At 36.4% G+C, this 26,644-nt stretch overlaps 1 protein-coding gene across 1 annotated transcript in view; it reads left to right on the top strand.

Moving 5' to 3' along the window:
* LOC121382376 (mitogen-activated protein kinase kinase kinase 20-like) overlaps positions 1 to 21,820 on the top strand; it is a 48,386-nt gene extending 26,566 nt beyond the window's left edge. The window contains exons 17-21 of the mRNA XM_041511964.1: positions 491 to 589; positions 12,173 to 12,304; positions 13,552 to 13,626; positions 16,335 to 16,575; positions 17,306 to 21,820. Coding sequence (XP_041367898.1) covers positions 491 to 589; positions 12,173 to 12,304; positions 13,552 to 13,626; positions 16,335 to 16,575; positions 17,306 to 18,711 — 1,953 coding nt within the window. The 3' untranslated portion in view covers positions 18,712 to 21,820. The remainder of the gene's footprint in view (positions 1 to 490; positions 590 to 12,172; positions 12,305 to 13,551; positions 13,627 to 16,334; positions 16,576 to 17,305) is intronic.
* Positions 21,821 to 26,644: the final 4,824 nt, after the last annotated feature.

The raw sequence follows: 26,644 nt of genomic DNA, 5'->3' as shown, positions 1-26,644 counted from the left end.
ATGTCTTGTATTGAAGGATCTGAGTTGTATGCCTTGTATTGATGGATCTGAGTTATATGTCTTGTATTGAAGGATCTGAGTTATATGTCTTGTATTGATGGATCTGAGTTATATGTCTTGTATTGATGGATCTGAGTTATATGTCTTGTATTGAAGGATCTGAATTATATGTCTTGTATTGATGGATCTGAGTTATATGTCTTGTATTGATGGATCTAAGTTATATGTCTTGTATTGAAGGATCTGAGTTATATGTCTTGTATTGATGGATCTGAGTTATGTCTTTTATTGAAGGATCTGAGTTATGTGTTTTGTATTGAATGATCTGAGTTATATGTCTTGTATTGAAGGATCTGAGTTACATGTTTTGTTGTAGGATCTGAGTAATTATGTTTTGTGTTGTAAACTCTAAGTAATTATGTTTTATGTTGTAGGATACTAGTAATTGTTTTGTGTTGTAGCATCTGAGTAATTCTATTTCATGTTATAGGAGCCGCTGTCTGTGGTGACGTCATCAGGTCCTGAACACAAGACGGTGGACATCACTCTCATCTTCGGTCACCATCTCCGCTCAGGACACAGTATGGAGGTAGGTGTGTCGGTCATTCTGTATAAAAAAATTATGTTAGGTAGGGAGTGCGATCTTAATGAGGTGATGGAAGGGGGTGAGAGACAGGGAGAGAGTGGGAGAGAATGAGCGAGTGAGTATCAAATTTCCAAAGCTGCTAGTCCAGAGTTACTAGATTTAACCATGTTTTAATTAGGTTAAAACAGATGATATTTTTGCCACTGTTTGAAGTCTAACTCTTTATTTATGCACCCTTGTGAAATAAATTGCTACAATGGTGTTAAAACCATGTTTCAACCAAGGTTGACCGTGGTGACCTTTATTGGCCATGGGCGACTATGAGTTTTACAAAGATAATCTGTCGGGCAACTATCGATTTTAGAAACATATGTAACTTTCCTACTTTTTTCTCTTTTTTTATTTGTAATTATTATTAACATGGAGTGTCATCTGTTGAATACTAGACATACTGAACACCTTGTAAGAGACATTGTCAGTTCGTAAAATCAACTGAAAGGTTAAGCTCAAAACACACCACTGTATAAGTTTGGGTCTAGCAAATATGGTACCAGTCAAAAGAAAAACTGAATTGAATGTAGTGGTGTAGTGATTGTGGGGGGAGGGGGGGGGGGAGCACAGGTCCATGCCCCCACCCCAATCAAACATTCTTTTTTTTCTTCTTTTTTTTCACTGTATTAAATTTTATAAAATTATGTTTACATACATAGTGTTGGTTGGCCCACCCCAATAGTTAGTTAGCCCCCTCCACCCCCAATCTAAAATCCTGGCTATGCCTGTGATTGAATGTGATAAAGCACACCACCTCTGTACTGATGCAAACTACAGAATGGCAGAAGACTACATAGAACATGGTTCTGAAAAATAAAGCTAAAAACTTATTGCAGATACTGCATATATTTTTTTTAGAGCTTTAAGTCATTGGCTTATTGAAATGGACTGCATCTAGTAGACTTACATTTTCACAATCTTCAGTGTCATGGTAAAACTGAATCATAGTTAACAGACCCGTAGGAATAGCCTACGCTTTTTGTCGTAATATCTGTAAATAAAAATGAAACTGGTTTGTGGCTGCCTCCCTCACAATAGACTGTGCCCCCTCCCATTGGAGTTAGTGCCCCGCCCCTCTCCTAATATTGTTCCTACATGCCTATTTAATTAACTTTATTATTCTGGGATACAATTGCCATTTATCAGGTCTATCTTGTAGTTTTAATTGGCACAACGTATATTATTATAAAAATAAAATGGAATTTTCCATTACTCCAGGGATTATTCAGTAGGTATTTGGTTAGTTAATTGATTTTTTCAGTTTAAGTGATTTGCAAGAAATAAGTCAGATCTAACATCTTGACATAAGAAGACATGGTGATTACTGTAATAAACAATAAGTGATAAATTTAAACACCATTATAAAACAGTACGCTTGTGTGTGTGTGTGTGTGTGTGTGTGTGTGTGTGTGTGAGAGAGAGAGAGAGAGAGAGAGAGAGAGAGAGAGAGAGAGAGAGAGAGAGAGAGAGAGAGAGAGAGAGAGAGAGAGACACACACACAGATAGACAGACAGACAGACAGACAGATAGATATTATTTAGTATTTAGTTTAAAAAAAAACAATTGAGGCTGCATGGTGTGCATATGGTTATTCCAGAAAGAACAATCACTTTTGATTTTGGTCTTGCTGTTAAATTGTAATAATGAAATTTCATTTGCATCTATACACTTTACGGCAATCTGATTGGTCCAGAGGTTCTTACTTTTTTCGTTTATATCTTGATGAACCAAAAAAATTTAAGCCACGCCTACTACTACTACCCCCCCCCCCCCCCCCCCCCCCCCCACTGACTCACACTACTTTTGTGCAACAAGCAGGATTATTCTGGCAATGATATTTAGATATTTTGAAGAAAACACACTTGAAAGCTACAAAAAAATTATACGATAAATTAATGGAAAATGCTATAGCAGAGTAGACATGTAGATATATATGCATTGATTTAAAAAAACTCAAAAAAAACTCTTCACTAATCATTTCATGAGACTCGGTTGGTGGCCAAAGAAATCATGTAGGAAACTTCACTTCTGTAACTTACTTGTAAGCGATGTTCTACAGCTGTTGACGAAAAATAAATGGTTCCACCAACAGCATAAATGTTAGACACATTCCCTTCATTCACTTTCATAAAATATAAACTAAACACGAATAGGACAATTCCTTCCAATGTAACTAAATGATCCGTAAAAATGCACAGCAGCTAGAGGAAATGAAACAAAACAAAAATCACCTGATGTGCATATACATTATTATTATCCACATAGTGCAAGATATTCAGGGAAACAGAACCAGTATAACCCATGTGTGTCATAATAATTTCATGTGGACAACGAATGATGTAATTTTGTGAAGCAATGTCATAACTTAATGTGGCCTCCCCAGTGTAAACGCTTATTAAAATGACGTCATTTCATCGTCTCTTTTTAGTTACATTTGAAACGTTTTGACATGGTTCTAGCTTGTTATTCACGAAAATAATATTTTGGATAATGTGGGTAATAAAGAAATTATTCCACTCGCGTGTGAATTGTACTGATTTTACGAAAACACGTGTCAGGATTCATGTATTACCTTCACTCTTGCTCGGGTAATACAATAATCCTGACACTCATTTCATAAAATCAGTATGACACACAAGCTTGTATAATAATTTCTATGTGTGACTTTTACAGTTGAATAGTATTTTGTTATTCTGTGATTTATAGTTCAGAAGATATATGTACAGCCCTACCCCTAAATTATGTATCTATTTTGTCCGCAGAGGGTGTGGCTAATAATGTCATTTGCTACCAGGTTACCAAGTGTTTACCCTCACTTTTTTTGTTTATACCCAATGGTCTACTTTTTAATTTTTGAGGGTGGGAAGTAGCCCAGTGGTTAAGTGCTCTCCTGATGCATGATCAGTCTTGGATCGATCCCCATGAGTGGGCCCATTGGGTTAATTCTTGTTCCAGCTAGTGCACCACGACTGGTATATCAAAGGCCGTGGTATGTGCTATTCTGTCTGATATGGTGCATATAAAAGATTCCTTGCTACTAATGAAAAAATGTAGCAGCCTTTTTGTCTAGGACTATATGTCAAAATTAGGAAATGTTTGACATCCAATAGCTAATGATTAACAAATCAATGTGCTCTAGTGGTGTCGTTAAACAAAACAAAGTGTTTAACTTTGTGGACCTTTCATGTACACAGGGACCACGTCAGGCAACATGCAGCAACTTCAGACTCTTGTTGCAACTACAGTGAAACCCCTCTAAACCGGACACCCTCAGGACAAAGTAAAATGTCCAGTTTCTAGAGGTATCTGGTTTAGAGAGGTTAAATTCTGTACTGTTTTTAAAAAACAAACTATTAAAAATGTCTGGTTTGGGGGGAAATCCGGTTTACAGAGTGTCCTGTTTTGAGAGTTTTCACTGTATCAATACCCTTTTATTCACTAACGTCTGCTCAGTATTGTCTATAAAACAGCTGAAACCTGTATTAGATCCATTATGATGATTAGTCAGCAGAACTTTTCTAATACTAAATTGTTCGGCATCTGTTTATCTTCTCCTACAGTGTTTTGATTGAAAAAAAATTTAAACTTGGTAAAATGATCCTCCACAAACAAATAGTAAAATATTTTGGAAATGTAGAATTTTTACATTTTTATTACTGGTAAATTAAAAAATAATTAAATTGAAAATTTTAAAGTCTGTATTCTAGTTTTCATCAGATAGTTTTGAAACTTGGTACTATGATTGATTATCTGGGGCAGTCTTCATAAACTAAACAAGAAATATTTTGGAAGTGTTTAATTTGGAAATTTTTATTAAATTTAAATCTTTTAAATAAAAAAATTAATACTGGTTTTACTGGTAAATACCAATGGTTATTGCTGTAAAGCAGTATAAATTACAGATTAATTTCTCGGTTTTCTCTTCTTTTTTTCCGCTGAAAATTTCAGTCTACCAATTTTTACTGGTTACTATCTGATTTTATAAGCTGATAGCCCAGTGAGCTACCAGTGAAAAAGATTACAGTCAATGCCTTCTGCCTTACAAAATAGAATTTATTTAATATGATAATTTTATTTTATATGACATAAATATATTCATCCTGCAGTCTGCCAAACGTAAATGGATAATATGGTGTTAGTAATATCAATGTACACGGTACAGCACTATTAACCATTAAAAAAAACCCTACTTTCCATAAAGGCATTGATTACATCTTGTATATCCCTCAGTTGGACACTAACAAGGAAAAGAGAATATTTCCAAAGTATGTCATGATTATAGTTATGAGTGTGCTTATTACAGGGGCTTTTTTTGCCCTCCTAAGAGTGAATACTTTTGTCTGATGTGACATGAAAACACTCTGTACATAATTGGCTGAGCGCATGTGAAAGGTGATTTTTGTGAAATGTACCAGCCTGTGTTGAGAAAATGACACCACATGTAATTTTCCTGCTGTAGTGGGGCCAGACTGGCTTCTGTGCAAATCACATGTGGCAGTTTGAGAGAAGTCAGGGCATCTGTGCTATTAGTGTTCAGAGAATACATAGTTTTCAGGCAGAGTTCAGTATTCTAAATTTATATACTGTAAGGACAAATCATAGGGTTTTTTTCCCATATATTTATCCATCCATTCATCCTTTGCAAATGTGTGAATAAAATACACTGGGGTAGGAAGGTGCCAAAAAGTTGGGGTGGGGTGGGGGTGGGGGCACACTTTTATTTTTACACTATTATAAAGCAAGCAAATATAAAGCAAAATATCTTAAAATGGGGGGCACATGCCCTCTTATCCCCCCGCTTCCTACACCAGTGAAATAGTGTTACATTTATTTTATTCTATCACTTTGATACATTGTAGTCATGTTTGATAAATGTGTTGTTGTGTAGCACTGGTCAAGTTTCATTTACACCAGTTTTTGGCCAACTACAGGATAATTCAATACATTCTGTTAGTTACTGAACAGGGTATCAAATGTGTTTGAAAATAGAAAATACATTTAGAGGGCTGTCCAGTGTGTCACTCAGTGCTTTTAAATTAAAATATTAAATGTGAATGCAGCACTGCAGCTAGCTTTTCAAGGATTCAATCTTAAAGTCACAGGCCCTAGTTTCAACCTGTACAAATGGACATTAAGTTTAGTTAATCTACAAACCAGTAAGACATTTGGATAAAGTTACAAGAGAGGGAAACAAGAGTCTATGACGTTGAAACGGTGAAATACCCTTAAAATATACTAAAACTACTCCATAACTGTTACTTCTCATATGTATGTGCATTTTTAAAAATATGAAAAATGCATTATGTGATATTAAAAACACCAGGATGACCAGAAACACTTCAGATGTATGGAAATTGATAATCTAAACAATAAAATGTACCACCGACGTCCCAAACTGTGTTCACCTAACGACAAAAACACGAATACAATATTTATGGAAATATTATTCTACATTTTTCAGCTACGATACGTGAAACAAAATAGATTGCAATCAATTAACGTAAAAAATCAACAATGTGGATGTAAAACAAATCCATTCTAGTAAACAAAAGTGAAACACCCTGCGGTAAACAGGAAAATGTGCGACATTTCTAACTGCGTTTAGGCACATGCTTTTGCAAAAAGTATCATAAAGCGCATGTGCGATTCATCATTTTCCATTTTTAAGGCCACTACATGAAAAAATATACGTTTCTTAACTATGCACAGTTGACTAACACTTAGTTTAATATTTTTTTAAAAGGAAAAATTCAATTTGTCAAGCTTTCTGGTCCTGTCCGGGTTTTATCAACAGACATCGCTAACACTTGATGTCAGTACTGATAGGCATTACGTTTATACCAGTGAATAATTAGTAAAATTAAAAATTTTGTTAATGAATTGATTCATAATTGACACAATGTATACACTCAAAATTATTTACAATTGTTATGAATGGATTTTGAATACTATTCACTACAATAGAGTCACAAAAATGTAGCATACCTTTTGCAGATCGAATATAATAATTGAAAACAAATTCTAACAATAGGGGTCTTACAAATTGTAAAAATTAAATGCTTTGGCCTTGTTGATCTGGCACGTGTGAGGTCATGTGACATGCATTGAATGTTAATTCATCATTCTCCATTTTACGTTAATTTGTACGAGTCATGTGGATCCGATATCGGTAATTTTAAGCAATAAACAAAAACAAAAAATTAATGGTTTATGGGGGTTGTAAAGTTTTGTATTTAGATACTTACTTTTCTGAACTTTATTGTTTATGAAAATGTTCCTGAACTGTAAAGAAAAACCTCATAAATGAACAACATGCCGATGACAACAAATCGGATGTTGATTGCGCGAACCGTGCATGAGAAAACAAAGTGAACGGAATTTGAAGCATAACGCAGTTAGGTACATTGACGATAAATAAAGTGTCATTTTAGTTATCAAAAATGGATCTAATAGTGAACAATATGCTTTAGTGTTTAAAAACTAGGGTGTGTCACTTTAACCTTAAAATCATGGTGGCCAGCATTATGGTCAGTTAAGAAACATTGTTACTGGCCCTTGTTAATGTTAACTGGTCTTCAGCTTATTGAACGTTTTCAGGATGTATTACATGAATATATACTGTAAACCAGATTAATATTGCCACAAGTTTCTTTTAGGGCATGTTTGCAAAAACTTTAATTTGTTTATTTTGCCATTAAATAAAACAATAAATGTTCAGTTACCATCGATTGAAGTTGTACTCCTTTTTAAATAGTAGAAAAACACACACCAATTTAAAGAGAGAGGAAACTCAAACAAGAGCCTTATGTGTTGGAAAGATGCATACCCCGGACCACCAACACATACTGACACTTTAACAAATGAAAAATGCGTAATTTTAGAGTTAATAAAAAAACCTTGATTGTTCCTGCTAACTGGTGGCAGCCAGTTCCTTTTCTTTTTGAGGCGTCCGGTACTCTAGCTTGAGGCGAAGTGATGTTAAAGACAAGGCGCTTCTCTTTGGGGTTATAGCATGTGTTGACTGGACAACTGCCAATTTCACCTGGGTTTTCACTGATTGGTTGGAGGGAGAGAGAGAGGGGGAGAGAGAGAGAGAGAGGGAGAGAGAGAGAGAGAGAGAGAGAGAGAGAGAGAGAGAGAGAGAGAGAGAGAGAGAGAGAGAGAGAGAGATTGAAGGCGATTTTATTGTGATCTTAATTTCGCGTATTGAATTACCATTATATTTCTTAAATTTCTAATGGACAACACATCCTTGTGCTTGTAAAAACATTAATAAAGCTTTCTCGCAACACGAACAAGACCTGAGTGACAGGAATTACTCTCGGAACGCTTCTGAGTAAGGCTTAATATTGTCAGATTACCCATTCATTGCTTTTGTAATATTTTGTCCAAACATCTGCCATAAGAATTTTTGAAACCTTGGGATCTTTTTACCAGGTGACCTGGTGAAACATATATCAGGGCATGGAAAATCCTGGAATTTGATAACTTAATTTTAAAAAAAAAAGATTTTTTTTTTTTTTTTTTTTTTTTTTTTACACAACAAAAGTCTTGGGAGTCTACAACTGGTGATGGAAAAATGCCAGAATGTATTATGTATTGTTTCAATGCATTGAAACTGTCGTCAATGTACGAAACGACGATACTGCTAGTCGTTACCCGTTTGGAACACTTCACCTGATTACGATGTAAATTCGTCAAGTTGAGGAGTTCCGACTGCGTTACTTACTGGTATATAAGACATAAATTATATAATACATTCGAATGAAAATAACACATTTTTCTCTGTGTATTGTCGTGTGTTGTTTTGTATTTTATGTCGGGGCGGGATTTGGCGATGTTTTGCCCGATATGTTTTGATCACTGAGTCGAACCTCCATGATGTACCGATTCTTATTGGTTTTCTTTCTGTCCCAGCCAGTGCCCCACGACTGATATATTAATTTGTCACAAGCAAGGTCATCACAAGAGTGGGGGAGGGGGGGGGGGGAGGGAGGGATATATATATATATATAATAATAATAATAATTAATATTAATAGTAGAACTGATGGTGATCTTTTGTGTGATAATGTATGCCATAATAATGGTATTTTGTGTAATAATGGTCTGAGATATAGAGGATACTCCCCGAGTGTCTTGTGATATCATAATTTATCAGCGCGAGTAGCACTGTCATTAACAACAAGGCCTCCTCTTCACTGTCAGAAGACAAGTCGTTTTGAAGAACCAGCAAAATACCACTTGCCTCCATGCTGGATGAGAGTGAACTGGTGGGAACCTGTACATGCATTTCCCGAATAAACTTCGTCAGAGTTTGAGTATGTATTCGTAAAATTGCACTGAAAAACGCGACGGCAATCGCGTTCGGTGTGCTAACACTGACGCATGGGCAACACAGCGGAAAATTGTGGCAATGAAATACTCGCATATGGTGTGCAACAGCCTTAAGACATAATTGTCTAAACATGATAATGATCTGCGGTAGTGATGGGTATCAGATAAAATTTCATGATAGATCATCGGTTATAATCGGTTGGCACCAACCGATTAACTTTCAGTTACACAATTGTTTAAAATTATATGAACTAAAGAAGGATTTGAATTATAAGGAGCATGTATCTATTGTCATGTACAAATAGCTACTCTTATCTTTATTAACTACTGGTATTTAATATCTTCTGGGGGTTTTATGTACACATGAAAATAAACCCATGCCCCAGTATCACTTCCATCATCTAACTGGAGGCACAATTACAGCCAACATCTTCCCACACAATAGATTATGGATTTTTATAATCGACCATCACATTAGTAAACTGATCTCTGTTTTTATTATTATTATAATTGATAACTGGAACATCGCTAGTCTGAGATGATATTACGTTTTGTCTGACGTTCTCCATGATGGTTTGTGATACGTTAAAGGCATATTGTCACAGACCACTGACCCATTAAATGGCCTAACAAAGTATGATCTTCCCCTAAATGTACTTTATTCAAACATCTACGTAACCACCATAGTTCACTTATTAATGGTATTTTGTGAAAATAATTGAATTATGGCAATGGTCCATAATTCAAAAACTAAAATTGCCAAGAGATATTAACATGGATTTCACTCCATCATGGTTCAATTAAAGTGATACGATAGCTAGATTTAGTTTTCAAAAATTAATGTAATTTTCATTTATTATCCATTTTCAGAGAAATAAGGTCCTTAAATCCGTGACAGGATGCCTTTAAGATTGGCTCCAGAGCTCATTTCCCATCCCACTCACAGTGTTTATAAATCACCGAGTCTACAAAGAGAGCCTTGTTCAAGAAAACACATTCTAATTCAAAACAGCTTATCTTCATGTTTACAGCACTGCTGCAACCAAAAATACATCTCTCTCCAAGTCACTTGTCTTTGCTCCTGGATAGCAGCAGTTTTAAATTTCTCATTAATAACTTCCCATGACAGAATTGAATATTAAATTATCGATTCATTCCTGTTAGTGTAGTTGAAAAAAAAGAAGATCTAATGGAAATTGCTGTGGAGATGTATTTTGTTCTCCTATTGAATTAATCTGATAGAAAAACAGTCTGCCGAGGATTAGCTTTTCAATTTATCACCACAGATATGATCTGTATGTCGGAATGCCTGCTGGAGGAAGACAGTGATCGAAAGCAGACTTGAACATATTATGTCTGCATGCTGGTGTCGGTAATTTAGAAAGCCAGTTCTCATTGCAGTTTTGTAGGGTGATATCCCTAATCAAGTTAGCTGTGTCAGACTCTTAATTTGGATGTTTTCAAATATTATACAGTGCTGTTTATATTGGGGGCACTTGTCATATGAGGTGACAAATCTCATTTTCTATGTTCAATTTATGCTGATTTGCATCAAATAAATATTCAGATTAACACCATCTGGTTCATATTTTAATTTAGCCCAGGCCAAAATGACTAGATCTCTATGGCCAAGTGTGTGTGTGTGTGTGTGTGTGTGTGCGGTGTGCGGTGTGCATGAGTTATATATAATGTAATTAGATTTGTGAGCTTTTTAAACTTTACTTTTGCTATATCTTCTGCTGTTGCTGCTGCTGCTGCTACAGACCGACTGTGCATCAAGCAAGTGCTTTACCACTGGGCTACGACCCACCACTCTACTATTATTACTATTACTAACACTACTACTACTACTACTACTACTATTACTAGCTACTACCACTACTTTTATCACTACAGATTTCATGATTATTTCTGATTGCATGTCAGCAAAATAACAGAATCAAAAGTCTGTTTACCATTATCATGGAATATAATTTAGCATTACTATAATTACCAAAACATAGCTTCTGATGGGTTCCAGAGATCACAGGCCATGGAACTGAAAAGTGTTTTGCTATAAATTTTGAAATCTGGAAGCCTGTACAACTATGAACTACTACTGCTACTCTTACAGCTACTGCCACTACCACCATCACCACCACTATCATTATACTGCAATTACTATAGTACTAGCAATGTAGCATAGAGGGAATTAGTTAAAAGGACAAAGCAGAAGCTTTTGAAACAGACGGACGGACAAACACACACACAAACATACACACACACACACACGCTGACATAGATACACACATACACACATAAACACACTGACACACACACACAGACACACACACACACAGACAGATAGACAGACACACACACACACATAGAGACATACACTCACACACACTGACTTAGAAACACAAACACACACTGACATAGACACACACACTGACATGGACACACATACATACAGACAGACAAACACACACACACACATACACATTGACTTAGAAACATAAACACACACTGACATAGACACACACACTGATATGGACACACACACACTCACTGACATAGACACACACACTGACATAGACATACACACACTGACATAAACACACACACTGACACACACACACACACACTGACATAGACACATGATGGACATATGGTTAAGGACCACACAGATGAGAGAGGAAACCCGCTGCCACCACTCAATGGGCTAATCTTTCTGATTAGCAGCAAGGGATCATTTATATGTAGCATCCCACAGAAAGAATAATATATACCATGGCCTTTTATTTGTTACACCAGTCATGAAACACTGGCTGGAATGAGAAATAGCCCAATGAGTCCACTGACAGGGATAGATCCTAGACCAATCGCACATCAGGTGAGCTTTTCACTACTGGGCTACATACCACTCCGTATTTACGTTGGAATTTTGGGTATATAGGCAGTGTTTCTGCCAGAAAGAAAGTTTTGGGTATGGCACTATGCAACCGCAGTCAACAGTAGTATTGGAGGCCTCCCCCAGAAAGAAAATTGGGTTACGTTTAGGGTTAGGGTTAAGAAAATCATACAGTAATGATAAGAGTAACTAATTTTGTCGAAAAATTTCCTTAAATAAATAAAATCTGCCATTTTACCCTCTGGCAGAAACCCTGATAGGTAATGAACTGATGTCTGATTTGCGTGATCTGTGTGTGTGTTTCAGGAGCACAAGTGGAAGATGTACCTGGAGATTGACCAGGATGAGGAGGATGATGACACCAGTGTCTTGACTCTCATCAAGGAGGTGACCTTCTCCTGCAAGTCTCCTGCATACGGCTCCTTCAAGCTGTCACAGGTAATCAGAATGTGCTATTAATAGTTAACATTCCAAGTAATTAACAGCTATCTGGATTTTTAGCAGTTAACTTACAGGTAAATAAATCTCATTTAAATTAATCATTTCTTTTCAACACTGGTCCAAACATCATAATGTATTAATATCAGCCATGTTTTTAACTGTCAACTCTGTTTTTAGGCATTGATGTCTGTTTGTGAAGCTTGTTTTTTTTTAAAGTATTAATGCCAGTCTAATGCATAATTGTCTTTTTATACTTACAGACTTTTATATACTACTCAACTTTTGCTAGAGATATTTGGAAAGACATATATTAAGTAAAGCAAATGCATTTATTATGTTTGATACCGGCCTCGGTGGCGTCATGGTTAGGCCATCGGTCAACAGGCTGGTAGGTACTGGGTTCGGATCCCAGTCGAGACATGGGATTTTTAATCCAGATACCGGCTCCAAACCCTGAGTGAGTGCTCCGCAAGGCTCAATGGGTAAACCACTTGCACCCACCAGTGATCCATAACTGGTTCAACAAAGGCCATGGTTTGTGCTATCCTGCCTGTGGGAAGTGCAAATAAAAGATCCCTTGCTGCTAATTGGAAAGAGTAGCCCATGAAGTGGTGACAGCAGGTTTCCTCTCCAAATCTGTGTGGTCCTTAACCATATGTCTGACGCCATATAACCGTAAATAAAATGTGTTGAGTGCGGCATTTAATTAAAACATTTCTTTCTTTTCTTTCTTTATTATGTTTGATGGATAATATATCTAATTGCTGTCATGCCATACCGGTATCTAGGTTTTAAGCTGGATGCCAATAATTAATTAATAGCAATTTGGCAAACTCTATCAGGATATTTGGAGCCAAATTTGAGTAACATGTAGATAAAAAGAATTATTTTTATAAATAGCTATACACATGCAAATGACACACGGCTTTCAAATTAGCTTTTTGGCGAATTGGTAATGACGTATATATTTGCCAAATTAAACTTTAAATTGCATTTGGCAATTTGGCAAATGGTAGCTTAAACCCTGGTTAATGTGATGATGTACAGAACATTCAAATTGCATAGTCATTGGTCACCTGATGAACAAAGTTAAGATATATACAAATTATTTATCATAAAATGTGTTTGGCATTTCACCAAGTGAACGTTGAGTAGTATATATGATTTTCATGAAAGAAGAACCAGCAATTATATGAAGAGAATGCTTTGTAATAGTCTCTGAGTTGTTTAATTGTCTTTTCCAGCCTCCATTCATCATGGAGAAGTGGTGTATTGGAATTGTGCCCAGCATGACGGTGGAGTGTGTGGTGTCGTATGAAGTAGGTATTCAGGTCACAAGTGTTAGCTCCATCTCATTAACACTTCCTGTTGCTAATTTTCTTATTCTGCTGAAGTCAACTTCTGTCTGTCCATCCATCTGTGTGTCTGTATGTCTTTCTGTCCATCCGTCTGTGTGAGTGTGTGTGTGTGTGTGTGTGTGTGAGTGTGTGTGTGTGAGTGTATTAAATATATAACATCACATACTCTTTATAATGGGTTACCTAAAGGGTGTTTTGTTTTACATACTCCACACAGGCTGTGAATTTTCGAGGATTCCATGCTTCTGTAAATCTCAGATTTGGGATTGGAAGCGTAAAACTATGAGATGGAATCCCAAAGTATTTATATTATGCATCATTTTATGATTTCAGCAGGTTCCTGAAACAAATACACTAATTCGATTTATTTATATACTAATATATACTAATTATTTATATAAACCGAAAGAAAAGAATGTTACATCCATGAACATTTTGCTATTTTCTAGTCAGTGGATGTTAAATGTTAGCATATGGTAAGCACAATACTGGGCATAGATTAAAGAGCAAAGGGTGGTGGGACATAGCCTAGTGGTATAGCACTCGCCTGATGTGCGGTTAATCTAGGATTGATCCCCGTTGGTGAGCCCATTGGGCTATTTATCATTCCAGACAGTGCACCATGACTGGTATATCAAAGACCGTGGTATGTGCTATACTGTCTGTGGGATGGTGGATATAAAAGATCCCTTGCTACTAATGGAAAAATGTAGCAGGTTTCCTTGCCGAAACTATATGTCAAAATTACCAAGTGTTTGACATTCAATAGCCGATGATTAATAAATCAATGTGCTCTAGTGGTGTTGTTAAACAAAATAAAACTTTAAAAAGATAAGAGTTGAAGTTTATTTTGTTTAACGACACCACAAGAGCATATTGATCCAGTTGGCTGTTGGGTGACATAGTCTTAGAGGAACTGCACTACATGTTTTCCATTAGCATCATGGAGTCTCTTATATGCTCTTTCTCACAGATACACATACCATGGCCTTTGGTATACCAGTCATGGAGAACAGGTTGGGATAGTAACAAAAACAAACAGTTGGAGAATGAGTCCACTGAAGGGATTTGATCCTTCGACCCAAGTACCTCAGATGAGCGCTCTACCAGTTTAGCTAGATTCCCCCCCCCCCCCCTTACAAAAAGAGAGAGAGAGAGAGAAAGAAAAGAAAGACCTATATCACCTTGTAATCATTTCATATCAATAGCAGCAACAGGGTTTTTTTGTGGACTACACAGACTGAATAACCAAATAAAATTTTAATTTTGATTTTTTTTTTTTTAATGCTATCCATACACATCATCTCTCAACAAGTGATTGCATCACTGTTTCATGGGCATAGTTTTAATATGCTGGCAATTCACACAATCAGACCCTCTTAGACTGAATTTGGTAAAATCTCTACTCCCATACGCTACATTTACTAGAAGTGGGTAATTCTTGATTATTTTTTTCTCATTCCCTTGGTGAACTGTGCAATAAAAATCTAATTAAAATAGTCTGGTGTTATCAGAGCTGAAGAGATCTTGCTGACAACACCAGGATTCCGGTCTGTGTGATAAAGAGTTTTGAGTTGAGCAGGCTGTACCGAATCACATGCGAAGTTATTACCAGGTGTCACATCTCGCCAAATGTGACATGCACAGCACCTGTGTGCACTTGTCACATGACAGGCCGACTTATCTAACACTGATAGGGAGGAAATGGTGGCTGTTCAAATGTTTGAGAATGTGTTTCACTTTCTGTTGATGTGTGTCATTGGTGAGAGTCTGATGTTTTCATCAACACTGTGTCACTGTCAGTTTGTCATCATAGATCTCATCCTCCTCTTTAAAAAAAAAAAAAGAGAGAGATGATACACTTTGTGAATTGTTTAGTCCCTCAGTGCAGGATGTACCTGTTACAATGTATTAATTGCTAAGTAATTCATTGCTTTTAAAGATAGTGGACTGGCCTCGGTGGTGCAGTGGTTAAGCCATCGGACTTAAGGCTGGTAGGTACAGGGTTCGCAGCCTGGTACCAGCTCCAACCCAGAACGAGTTCTTAAGGGCTCAAAGGGTTGGTGTAAGGCCACTACACCCTCTTCTCTGTCACTAACCACTAACCAACTAACAACTAACCCACTGTCCTGGACAGACAGCCCAGGACAGCGTGCTTGAACCTTAATTGGATGTAAGCACGAAAATAAGTTAAAATGAAATGAAATAATGATAATGTTTGACAGTACTGCTCTTAACTGTGATTAACTGGGGATTAATTTTCAGATGTCCAGATTAGTCATGAGTTCAACGTCACATACTCTCAAATGGCATATGACTCAGTGCAGTAGGTTTAGCTCCAGTGTGAAGTTTTTGCTTCATTAGCTAATCGGTGAAACTTGGTATATAGTTATATATAGTTATGTTCATATCAGTGCATGTTTATAATTTTAATGAAAATTTAATTTTTAGTGAAAATATTTTAGGTTTTTGTTCAATGTTACATTTTTGAATTTAGTCTTATTTCTCACAATCTCTGCTTATCCTTGTTTTTTAAATACAGATCGCAATAGCTAAAAATTAAATGTTTGTGTTGAGTCAGTCTAGTGTGCTAATGTATACAAAAAACTAAATAAATAAAACAAGAAACAAAAAAGAAAATGTTAAAATTTTCAAACTCAAATTTTCAGTCTTGTGTGCTGAAACCAAAGAGTACAAGATTTCTTTATGAGGTGAACCCAACAAGTCCGTCCTCTGAGCAGAAGATTGTGACCTTGACCTTGGAGCAGGTGAACGAAGATTTGAGTTGTGCCACCAGTCCTGATCTTGTTAGTCCTATCCCACAAAGAGCTAGCTGTCCTGTTCTGAGAGGTGCCTGGAGTAACAAGGTTGCTGAGAGATCTCTAAGAGTTAACATACCAGAACCAAAGAGTGAGTTACACAGCAAAGACAGTTCAAAACTCCGTTTTTCTCTGAACCATAGGGGGTGGGATGTAGCCCAGTGGTACAGCGCTCGCTCGATGTACGGTCGGTCTATGATCGATCCCCGTTGATGGGCCCATTGGGCTATTTCTCATTCCAGCCAGTGCACCACGACTGGTATATCAAAGGCTGTGGTATGTACTACCCTGTCTGTGGGATGGTACATATAAAAGATCCCATGCTGCTAATCGAAAAGATTAGCCCATGAAGTGGTGACAGCGGGTTTCCTCTCTCAATATCTGTGTGGTCTTTAACCATATGTCTGATGCCATATAACCATAAACAAAATGTGTTGAGTGTGTCGTTAAATAAAACACTTCTTTCTTTCTCTGAACCAAACATAGAATTTTTTACATAATTTGTTTATATATACATGCGTACAGGCATACACATAGAGATAATTCTTAAAATATGTACGTGTATATGGGTTTTTTTTGTTTCACACACTTCATATTTAACATCGTGTTTTAGTGAAAGCGAGCATCTAAGATACAAAAAAAAAGCTGTATTGTATCATAGCAAAGTGCTGAATTCAAAGGTATTTTGACCAAGACATAATTGAATTCATTCATGAATCTGTCAAAACATTGATGATATTAGGTGGGTTTTTTAAAAAAAAACCCACACATTATTTTCTTCTAATAATATAATATTGTATGTGTTTTTTTTCCTTTTTCAGATCAGTCAACAGAATGGTCGAGTGTTGTTTCAGGCAGAAAACTTTCTTTCTCCAAGCCCATCCCGGGCACCAATACTTCCCTCCTGCCTTTTCACCACCCCTCAGTACCATCCCTGACCCACAGCCCGTCTGCAGCGAGTGTCTCCACATCTGGTAGCAACCAGTCGGAGGTGCTGGAGGCGGTCACCAAGGACTTGTCAAACATCACCCCCAGCGATGATGCCAGTCTGAGAGACAGAAATGTTAAAGTTAAGTTTTCCCTTGGCGTGGACAATTCATCGTCAGGCTCCTGTCAGAGTACAGAGAGTGGATTCAGTGAGCGGCAGCTCACTCCAAACACTCCCAGCACTCCCAACACTCCCAGCACTCCTGGCTCATACGCAGACATCTGTAGGAAATGTCAGAGTCAGTTGAAGAGTCGAAGTCCCCAGACCCATCATAATGAAGGCGGGTCGTGTTTCTCTACCCGGGGTAGGGGTCAAGGTAAGCAGAGCTATGTCCACAAACAGCAGTCTCAAAGAACACCTAATGTACGAGAGACTGATTCAAGATACAACAGACAGTATCGTGAGACTGATCAAAGATACAACAGACAGTACCATGACAGAAGAGGTAACGGTGGTAGTGAACCACAAAAGATTCAGAACAAAATGCTGTCGCCAAATGAGGTTCCATACCGCAGGAATGTTAGCAGTGGGTCTAGTCCAAGAGGAACCTATAATGGAAGGAGAGGTGGTCACAGTCAGTGGAATGGTGGAGAGTTGTCTGGAAATCACGACTTTCAAAGAAGAAAGGGGGATAATTTTAGTCATGGTGAGAGTCAAAGAACTGGTAGAAATGTGGATTATCACCAAGAACAGAAGGTCAGTGATGATCAAGGAACTAAAGGAAATAGGGATTATTACCAAGATCCTAAGGTCAGTGGTTGTCATGGGGATGACAATTACTCTGGCCGAAAGCCAACAAAACCAGAGAGCTGTAACCATGACAACAGTTCTGATGATAAAGGAGGAGGGAAAAGGCAGCAGAGTGACATTTCACCAGTAACGTCATCATCACCTTCTGATGAATGTGTCAAACTTGAAGATCAGGTTAAGAAGTCTTCAGACAGGGAGAGTAATATGTCTGCACAGAATTCTCCAAACTGGACCATCATCAGGAGGAGGAGGAATCCAGACTCAGTTTGTGAAGACGATGGTGAAGATTCAACTCCGAGTAAAGCTAGGCAAACTGGTTATTTTCAGAAAGAAGCTACTTACAGACATATTAACCATGATCATTACACACATCGAGAATATGGTCACAAGAACCAGTACCGTGGCAACACACACTATCAAGCTGAGAGGGGCAGAGGTCGTGGGAGAGGGTTTAGGAGAGGTCACGGTCAGCAAACACAGATGATATAACTTGGTAAATGGCTCAATTGTGATCATGTAATGAATGTGTATTTCTGTATGTCTCGAAATCTTTATGTTGAATATTATAATTATATAATGTTTTTGTACCACATATTATTGTAAATATATCTTTCTGATGAATTCAGGTTTTAATATACCACTGGAAGTATTTATGGTATGTCTGTAGATATGTGGTGATTTTTTAATTAAATATTAACCTAGTGATAAAATAATGTGTTTATAAATACCTCAGAATTTTATAGATATATGTTGTTTTAAATAATATTAGCAATTTTAATCATGTACAACTGAAATTACATTTTCTACTGCTGTCGATTATTTTCATGTGTGAGTTGTGTTACCTGTATATAAAAAAAAGAGTTTAATTTAACATTTTACTTTAAATTTTAATTTTATTAAATTTACCATAAAATATATGTAGATGTTTTAGATACATTCCCTTTAAAACCAATTGTAATGTATCGTTAGAATTCCAGATTGATTTTTGCTTGTGATATATTGTCTGTTTTGTTCAATTTAGATGTACATGTATACATCACTGAACATAACCTATTGTGTGCTGTTTTTAAAACATCTTCATCTAGAAAGCAGTAATTTTGTTTCTGTACTAAAAAAAAAGGTATTGTAAGGTATTTCAAGTGCCAAATGTTAGTTGGGTTGCTTGCTGTATGAGTATTGGTATATTTTATGTGTTATTCAAATAAGAGGCACAAATATTTTGTTATTTTTACTTTTATTTTGTTGATCTAAAAACAATGAATGTAAATGCATCTACCAGTTTTCATCAAATAAAACCAGACCGTATATATATTTTTATGATCCATTAAAGGCTTTTGCAGAAGATATCGCTGGCACTATAATTTGCGATATCTCCTGTTATATTCTCCTAGAAGATATTGCTTATTTTTGTTACGTCACTTTGTTTTCCACGCCAAACCTATCATTAGTGACATTAACAAGTCTACCACTGCCAAATACAATGACATTCAACCCACATTACTGACATTGTTTACAATTGTTGCGAATGGAATAGGATAAAAAGAATACACCCACCAACCCACCCCCTGTGTCTTGTGATATCATAATTTACCAGCACTCATTGATAAAAGTATAAAAATCGTTGGCCTCAGATTTCATACTTTTATCAACTCTTGCTGATAAATTATGACATCACAACACACTCAGTGAGTATCTTCTATATATACTATAATGAACAGTGGGAGATTGAGGTGAATTATTTCCCCAGTAGATGGCATTACACAACCATGTGGTCCCATGAGACCGGATCGAAGAACCAAAAAATTAATGACTTTCTAACAACTTTTGCATAAGAGCTATAAATAAAGCCTTCAATACCACGAGAGAGGGAAACAGTTTTCCATTTGACAAGATATTGCAAAAAAGAGAGATTAATTGTTGCCATTAGAAATAGCATATAGCATTTGAAAGCCAACCAACATTGTTGTTTCGCAGACTGCATATTCCAGAAATTTATGTTACATGTAATTCGTACTGAAATTTACTTTTCCTTTTTTCTTCCATAGATTCTGTAAGCACATAGTATAAGTAATGCTAAAATGAAGCTGGTCAAAACATACACAAGCCGAAATGTACTTCATCAAAATGTATGCACTTTTGGTTTAAACATACCTATGCCAAAACAGACTGACCAAAATATACACATATTTTGGTCAAAATGTGCTATTTAAATATGCTTAAACCCATTAACATCGGTTCACAATTAATACTATCTGATAGTTATTAAAACATGAATTTGATTTCAGTTTGTTGGATCATTTTGCAGTAGCAATGAATGTCTTGCCATTGTCGGTGATGATTCTCTTTGATGATTCCCTCTTCTCGCAATTAACTGTCTTAGCTATGTTTGAATTCTCAACAATTAAGTTAACAATAAAGATGTACAGCTCTCAAAATAGCACACATGAACAAAACAACGTAACATTTGGCAATCGCATTCCTTTTTCACTTTGTTTTCAATAGGTCCTGCAAATTCTGCATGCACTGTTTCAATGTCGTCCTTCCTTTTGTTCAAAACCATGGAAGATGGTTGACAGATGGATTAGGCATCGACTTTGTTCTGTAATGTTTGCAAGTGTCAATGATGGATTTCACTCAACGTCTTAAAAATATTTATCCAGTATTTGTGTCTCACTTTTGCCATGGTCATGCTGATTCCTTCCTTCGTGTAAACTTTTAGCGAGAGCATTCATTGTAATCATATTTGGATGCTCCCCAGTGATGTGCCTTCTGCATCGAAATATTCCATTTTTCATCCTCTCCAAGCTGAAGTCACTTTGCAGTCAGAGGCAGATTTAGGGGGATCTCCAGGGGCCCGTCCCCCTAAATTTTGCGACAGTTATAATTTTATTATATATTAATTTTCATTTTTTTTTACCATCCCCTCCAAACCTCCCCCAAAGTTCCATTGGCATTCCGCCTCATGTCATTGGGGCCCCCTAAATGGATTTTCTGGATCCGCCACTGGCAGGCAGTCTTAGTATATGTTTAATCTAAAGTTGCATCTTGTTGTGCAGAATTTATCCTATGTTATACTGACATCCAAAAGAATGTTTTACAAGGCTTGAAATTGTATTATAGAAAACCAACAAACTGTACAGTGGGATATGAAAGTATCATGAAGTTCAGCATCTAAACATCACAATGCACTTTTGTGATACATGCAAAGTGTTTGTTAGGTGATTTCTAAATTGGTTCTTTTCGATTGGCAACAATATTTATCAAATTGTTCAAATGTTGTGTATGTAAAGTTTCTTTTGTACTTCAGTGTAGTTCAACATTCTGAATATTTAGTATTATCAATGTACTTGTACTTTTCACGTTTTGAACTTTCCATATTCCGATTTGTCACTTGCACAGTACTGTGTTACATATCATTTAAAACCACGTACATTTTCACCATATTTGCACCTGAAGTTGCAAGAAGTGTCTAATCCATCACCATTTCTGGGAGGTTTTTTGTGGGATGGGGGAGGGGGGGTTAAAGGCATACTGTCACAGACCTTATTTCTCTAAAAATTTATAATAAATGATAATTACATTAATTTTTTAAAACCAAATCTAGCTATTGCATCACCATAACTGAACCATGATGGAGGGAAATCCATGTCAATCCTCTTGGCAGTATTACTTTTTGAATTATGGACCATTGCCATAATTCAATTATTTTTACAAAATATTAGTAAGTGGAGTATGGTGGTTAAATAGATGGTTGAATAAAGTACATATAGGGACAAATCAAATGTATATTTGTTTAGGTAATACTTTGTTAGGCCATTTAATAGGTCAGAGGTCTGTGATAGTATGCCTTTAATACACCAGCTAGCATGATATTCCTACCAGTTTCAAATCTAACAGAAATTCAAATGAAATATGGACTATTTTCTACTATTTAAAATAGTAGAAAATAGTCCATATTTCATTTGAATTTCTGTGTTAGATTTGAAACTGTTTTGCCCTTTTTTTTTCTCTTTCTCACTTTTTTTTAAAAACTATATATTTTTATTTATGCAAACAGTCTAGATCATTCTCTAAAGTTTATTTTATAGCCTGAACCTGTAAAAGTGTATCTTTCCACCGATATTTAAAATATTTATTTTGAATGTTGCTTTATTGATGTTTTTGATAACTAGTTAGTCATTGTAATATTGTTTTTGTTTGTATCAGACCATATACAGTGGACTCTGTCTAAACCGGACTCACTTCGTACCGTCGAAATAGTCCGGTTTACATAGAGGACCGGTTTAGACAGAGTTCATCCAGAGTTATGGTTCTTTAATTATCGACAACTCTTGATCAACAATGACATTTGAACCCATGGATGGTTGGGAAACACCGTCATACAAGCCAGACTTGCAATCGATTATTTCACAGACATAAAATAATATACCTAAGGCCCCTTAGGCTAAGGGGACTTCCTGAATTTTCTGCAATTTCTAAGATGTTATCCACTAACAGAGACTTTTTAACGATTATAATTACATATCAAATATATTTTTCTGCATAAAATATTAGTGGCTGCACATTAGACGTGTTTCTGGTCGTTCTAATATTTGTACTAGGTTAAATTTCGTTTTATTTCCTAAAACATTATTTATTCGTACGGACGAAATTATTTGAATACAAAATCCAGACCTAACAGCCTACCGCAATAAGAGTAAACTTCACACGAGTGTGATTACATTTTGTATTTGATCTTGCGACGGCGACCTAATTACTCGGCAAGTCACGATCATTGTCCAACTAATTAAGCAGCCCGTCGGTCAATCAAATCCTAATCCGGTGTAGACAGGTAATTAATGCATGAACGGTTCTTTCGTTCTTGCTAAGAAATAAACGGTAGCTGGACGGGGCTGTAGAAATGGACTGGTTTACGCAGAGATCCGGATTACACAGAATCCGGTTTAGACAGAGTCCACTGTATATATAAGTAGCATGAACCTGTAAATACGTAGCAAAGATAGGAAGTGTGCAATACTCTATTTGTGGGTTTTTTCAGAAGGTTTTTATATAATTGTTTTCAGTAGATTTTTTAAAATTATTACTGTTATTGTTTTTTTATCTCTGTAGAACAGAAATAAACTTCAGGTCCATTGAAACATGATTACAGTTAACATACATCAAACATTCTCCACTAAGCCAACCACCACAATTCACATTTTTCAGTCATGTTTGTGTTTTTTCTGTAATTTATTTTCTCACAAATTTCTATTTGATATATAAAGGATATATCCTGTTTGTAGGAAAGTGAATATAAAATATCCCTTGCTGCTAATGGAAAAATATAGGACGTTTTCCCCAAGACTACCTTTCAGAATGTTCAAGTGTTTGATGTCCAAAATATTAGGATTAAAAACTGAATGTGCACTAGTGGTGTCATTAAACAAACATTAAATTTTATGTACAGCGACTAACAGTGACTGACTGGACTTACTGACTTGCTGACTGACTGGCTGGCTGACTGACTGGCTGGCTGACTGACTGAATGCTGACTGACTGGATGCTGACTGACTGACTTGGTGACTGGCTGGCTGACTTAGTGACTGGCTGGCTGACTTAGTGACTGGTTGCCTTGCTGACTGACTGACTGACTGACTGGCTTACTGACTGACTGGTTGGCTGGCTGGCTGGCTGACTGACTGACTGGCTGGCTGACTTGGTGACTTGGTGACTGGTTTTCTGCCTAACTAACTGACAATTATAGCCATTCACTATTGTGGATTTTCAGAAGATGAAACATAGGTTTGTTAACAACAAACTCATTTGGATGTACCAAGGGTTAATGAAACGGTTGTCCTTACTGACTAATTGGGGTCACTTAATGTCAAACCAAAATGTGTTCATTAATCATTTATATCAAGTTTTAGGTTTGTACTAAACTTTTCTATTTATGTTTATATTGTAAAAGTTTAGACTTTTAAATTTAGGCCTACCTAGTAGATTGCACATACATATCACCTGATAAAGTAGTTGTGTGTCATTTTTAGAAATCTTTTTTATCATAAATGCCATCATATAGATGATTTTGCATTTTAGTTCAGGAATGTTTGTATAGAAACATTTTGACATTGCATTTATCACATCTGATACGGCATCCACAGTGATTTACACCAGTATCTTGTGTGTATTTATCAACTACTATATCCACATCACAGATACTCAGCTCATCTTTATATATGCATGTGTTTGCTTGGAAATAGTATTATGTATATATAGATTTTTATACATTATTGTAATGATTTATATTTATACTGAAATATGCACAATAAGAATATTGTTGATTTTTTATGATTTTTTGTGTAAATTATAATTTATTATATATGTTTATGTCTTCTTGAAATCTAGTTGCAGCTACTTTGGTTTTGTTACATTCCCCTATGTAGTAAACTATTAATGTGTTTTACATAATGTTACCTTTGGTATTTGCTAGCAGGTGAAGCGGTGGAAGTCACTTTGCGAGATGTTAATACAAAAAAGTCTGTGTTTATTGTGTTGCATTTACCTGCATTGCTGTAACTAGAAGACTGACGGGGGGGGGGGGGGGGGGGGGGGGGGTGTGGAGGCACCCACCCCTCCAAAAACTACGAAAAATGCCTTTTTTAAGATTTGAAGTGCCCTTCTTAGTTTATACATGCCCATTGTTTGTCTAGCTGGAGACGACTATGTCCAGATCATGTTCAGTTTTATTAACTATCTATCTATTTTTTTAACCATATGTCTGACGCCATATAACCGTAAATGAAATGTGTTGAGTGCGTCGATAAATAAAACATTTCTTTCCTATCTATCTATTTTTATGTCATTTTACTGCTTCCACCTCTATGATCCCCACCAGTTATTTTTGGCGAGGTGTGGCGCTGCCCTAGGTAGCAAGGCTATTAAATTATGATCCATTGTATTATTAACTATTTGTTTAATCTGCTTTAAATGAGGTGTCAGAAGACTTGTCAGACCAGTGATTGGAACTGGGGGGTGGGGTTTTCGTGGGTACAAAAGACGAGTCTTCCAGCACACAAAGCGAAACAGAAGCTTATTCACGCCCATACCTACTGCTATTTCCCAATATCGTACGCCGATCTCCGCGCGTGACAGTGGGCAGATTATTTCTTTTGTAATTTTACCCATTATGCCCAATTGACTGTCATTCCCAGATAAAAATCATTAGATTAAGTTGCCCAATTATTTCCACTCCAGCTGCAAAGATGTTGTCAACTTTTTTCTTCTTTATTTCGTGTGTTTGTGTGTGTGTCTTGTCAATGTTGTTTGCATTGAGCGTGTACGGACTGCCAAATATAAGTATTTATTACCGTCCTTATAATGTCACTGTTGATAAATCTATTCATTGTTTCTTCTGCCGTAGATTTGAAATGTTATATTTAATTTATACATTGTATCCAGTGTTGTAAGACAGAGATGGATATTAATACATGTAGGTTAAGACTGGAATTGTATGTCACTAAAAGATATGACAGACGTTTAAGCCGTTAATGGTTTATTTTTGATAAGATAAAGATCCAGTTTTGCAGATAGCAACAGCTAAAGCAGAACAACATGTAATATAACATTGGAATGGCTGCATGCTGTTTTGAGAAATCACAGACATGATCGTCTGATTTAAAGAGTTTTGGCATTTCCATGATGGGAAGTTTTACACTAATTGCATTTATTTTATAGGTACAACGAAAATCAGTTTACTTAAAATTCTTTTCAGTTTGTGATTGTAATACCTGAAATGAAAGTCAGGTTTACGCGATTTGTGGCTTTTTTTCTTCTTTTTGCTTTTTTGTTTGCTGTTCTTGTTCAGAATACAAGCAAATACGTCTGTTTACAAGGAGAGTATAAATATTACCATTTATTATGACAGTTTGGTTTGCAAAGTGAAAAGTGAATTAGCTATCTTTGAGGCCATCTTAAAACGTTTACAAGCTACAGCAGTTGGTTGTAATGGATTCACTCTTCTGTGTTTTTTCCCCCTTCTAAAGAATTGTTAGGTTTGTCCTACCCATAATGTGATTTGAACATTCCCACGAAGGTTCCGTCGTAATACAAGCAGCCTTGTCTCTGTGTTACTATTTAAAAACACAGAAACAAGCAAAAATCTAGTCTCTTTGTGTACCTCCCATTCAAGGAGCAAAGTTGTGTTCTTGTCCAGACTCCATTTTGAGCTTATCACTGTACATCAATACGAAGTATCTGCGATCAGCACGCAGACATGCTAAGATCCTAGCGGGATTCCCGAGACCGGGCATTTGTTAATCACAGAACGTAAATGTTTTGAGCCCGGCGTTTAGATAAGCCCGTGATTTATGCCCGTGTCTGTGGATTGATAAGTTCTCTTGATGGAATTGGAAACACAACCTGTCCAACACAGGGGATAGACATT

This window comes from Gigantopelta aegis, chromosome 9 (genome assembly GCF_016097555.1).
Source record: "Gigantopelta aegis isolate Gae_Host chromosome 9, Gae_host_genome, whole genome shotgun sequence".
In the NCBI taxonomy this organism is placed as follows: domain Eukaryota; kingdom Metazoa; phylum Mollusca; class Gastropoda; order Neomphalida; family Peltospiridae; genus Gigantopelta; species Gigantopelta aegis.
This window is presented reverse-complemented; position numbering and strand designations above follow the sequence as displayed.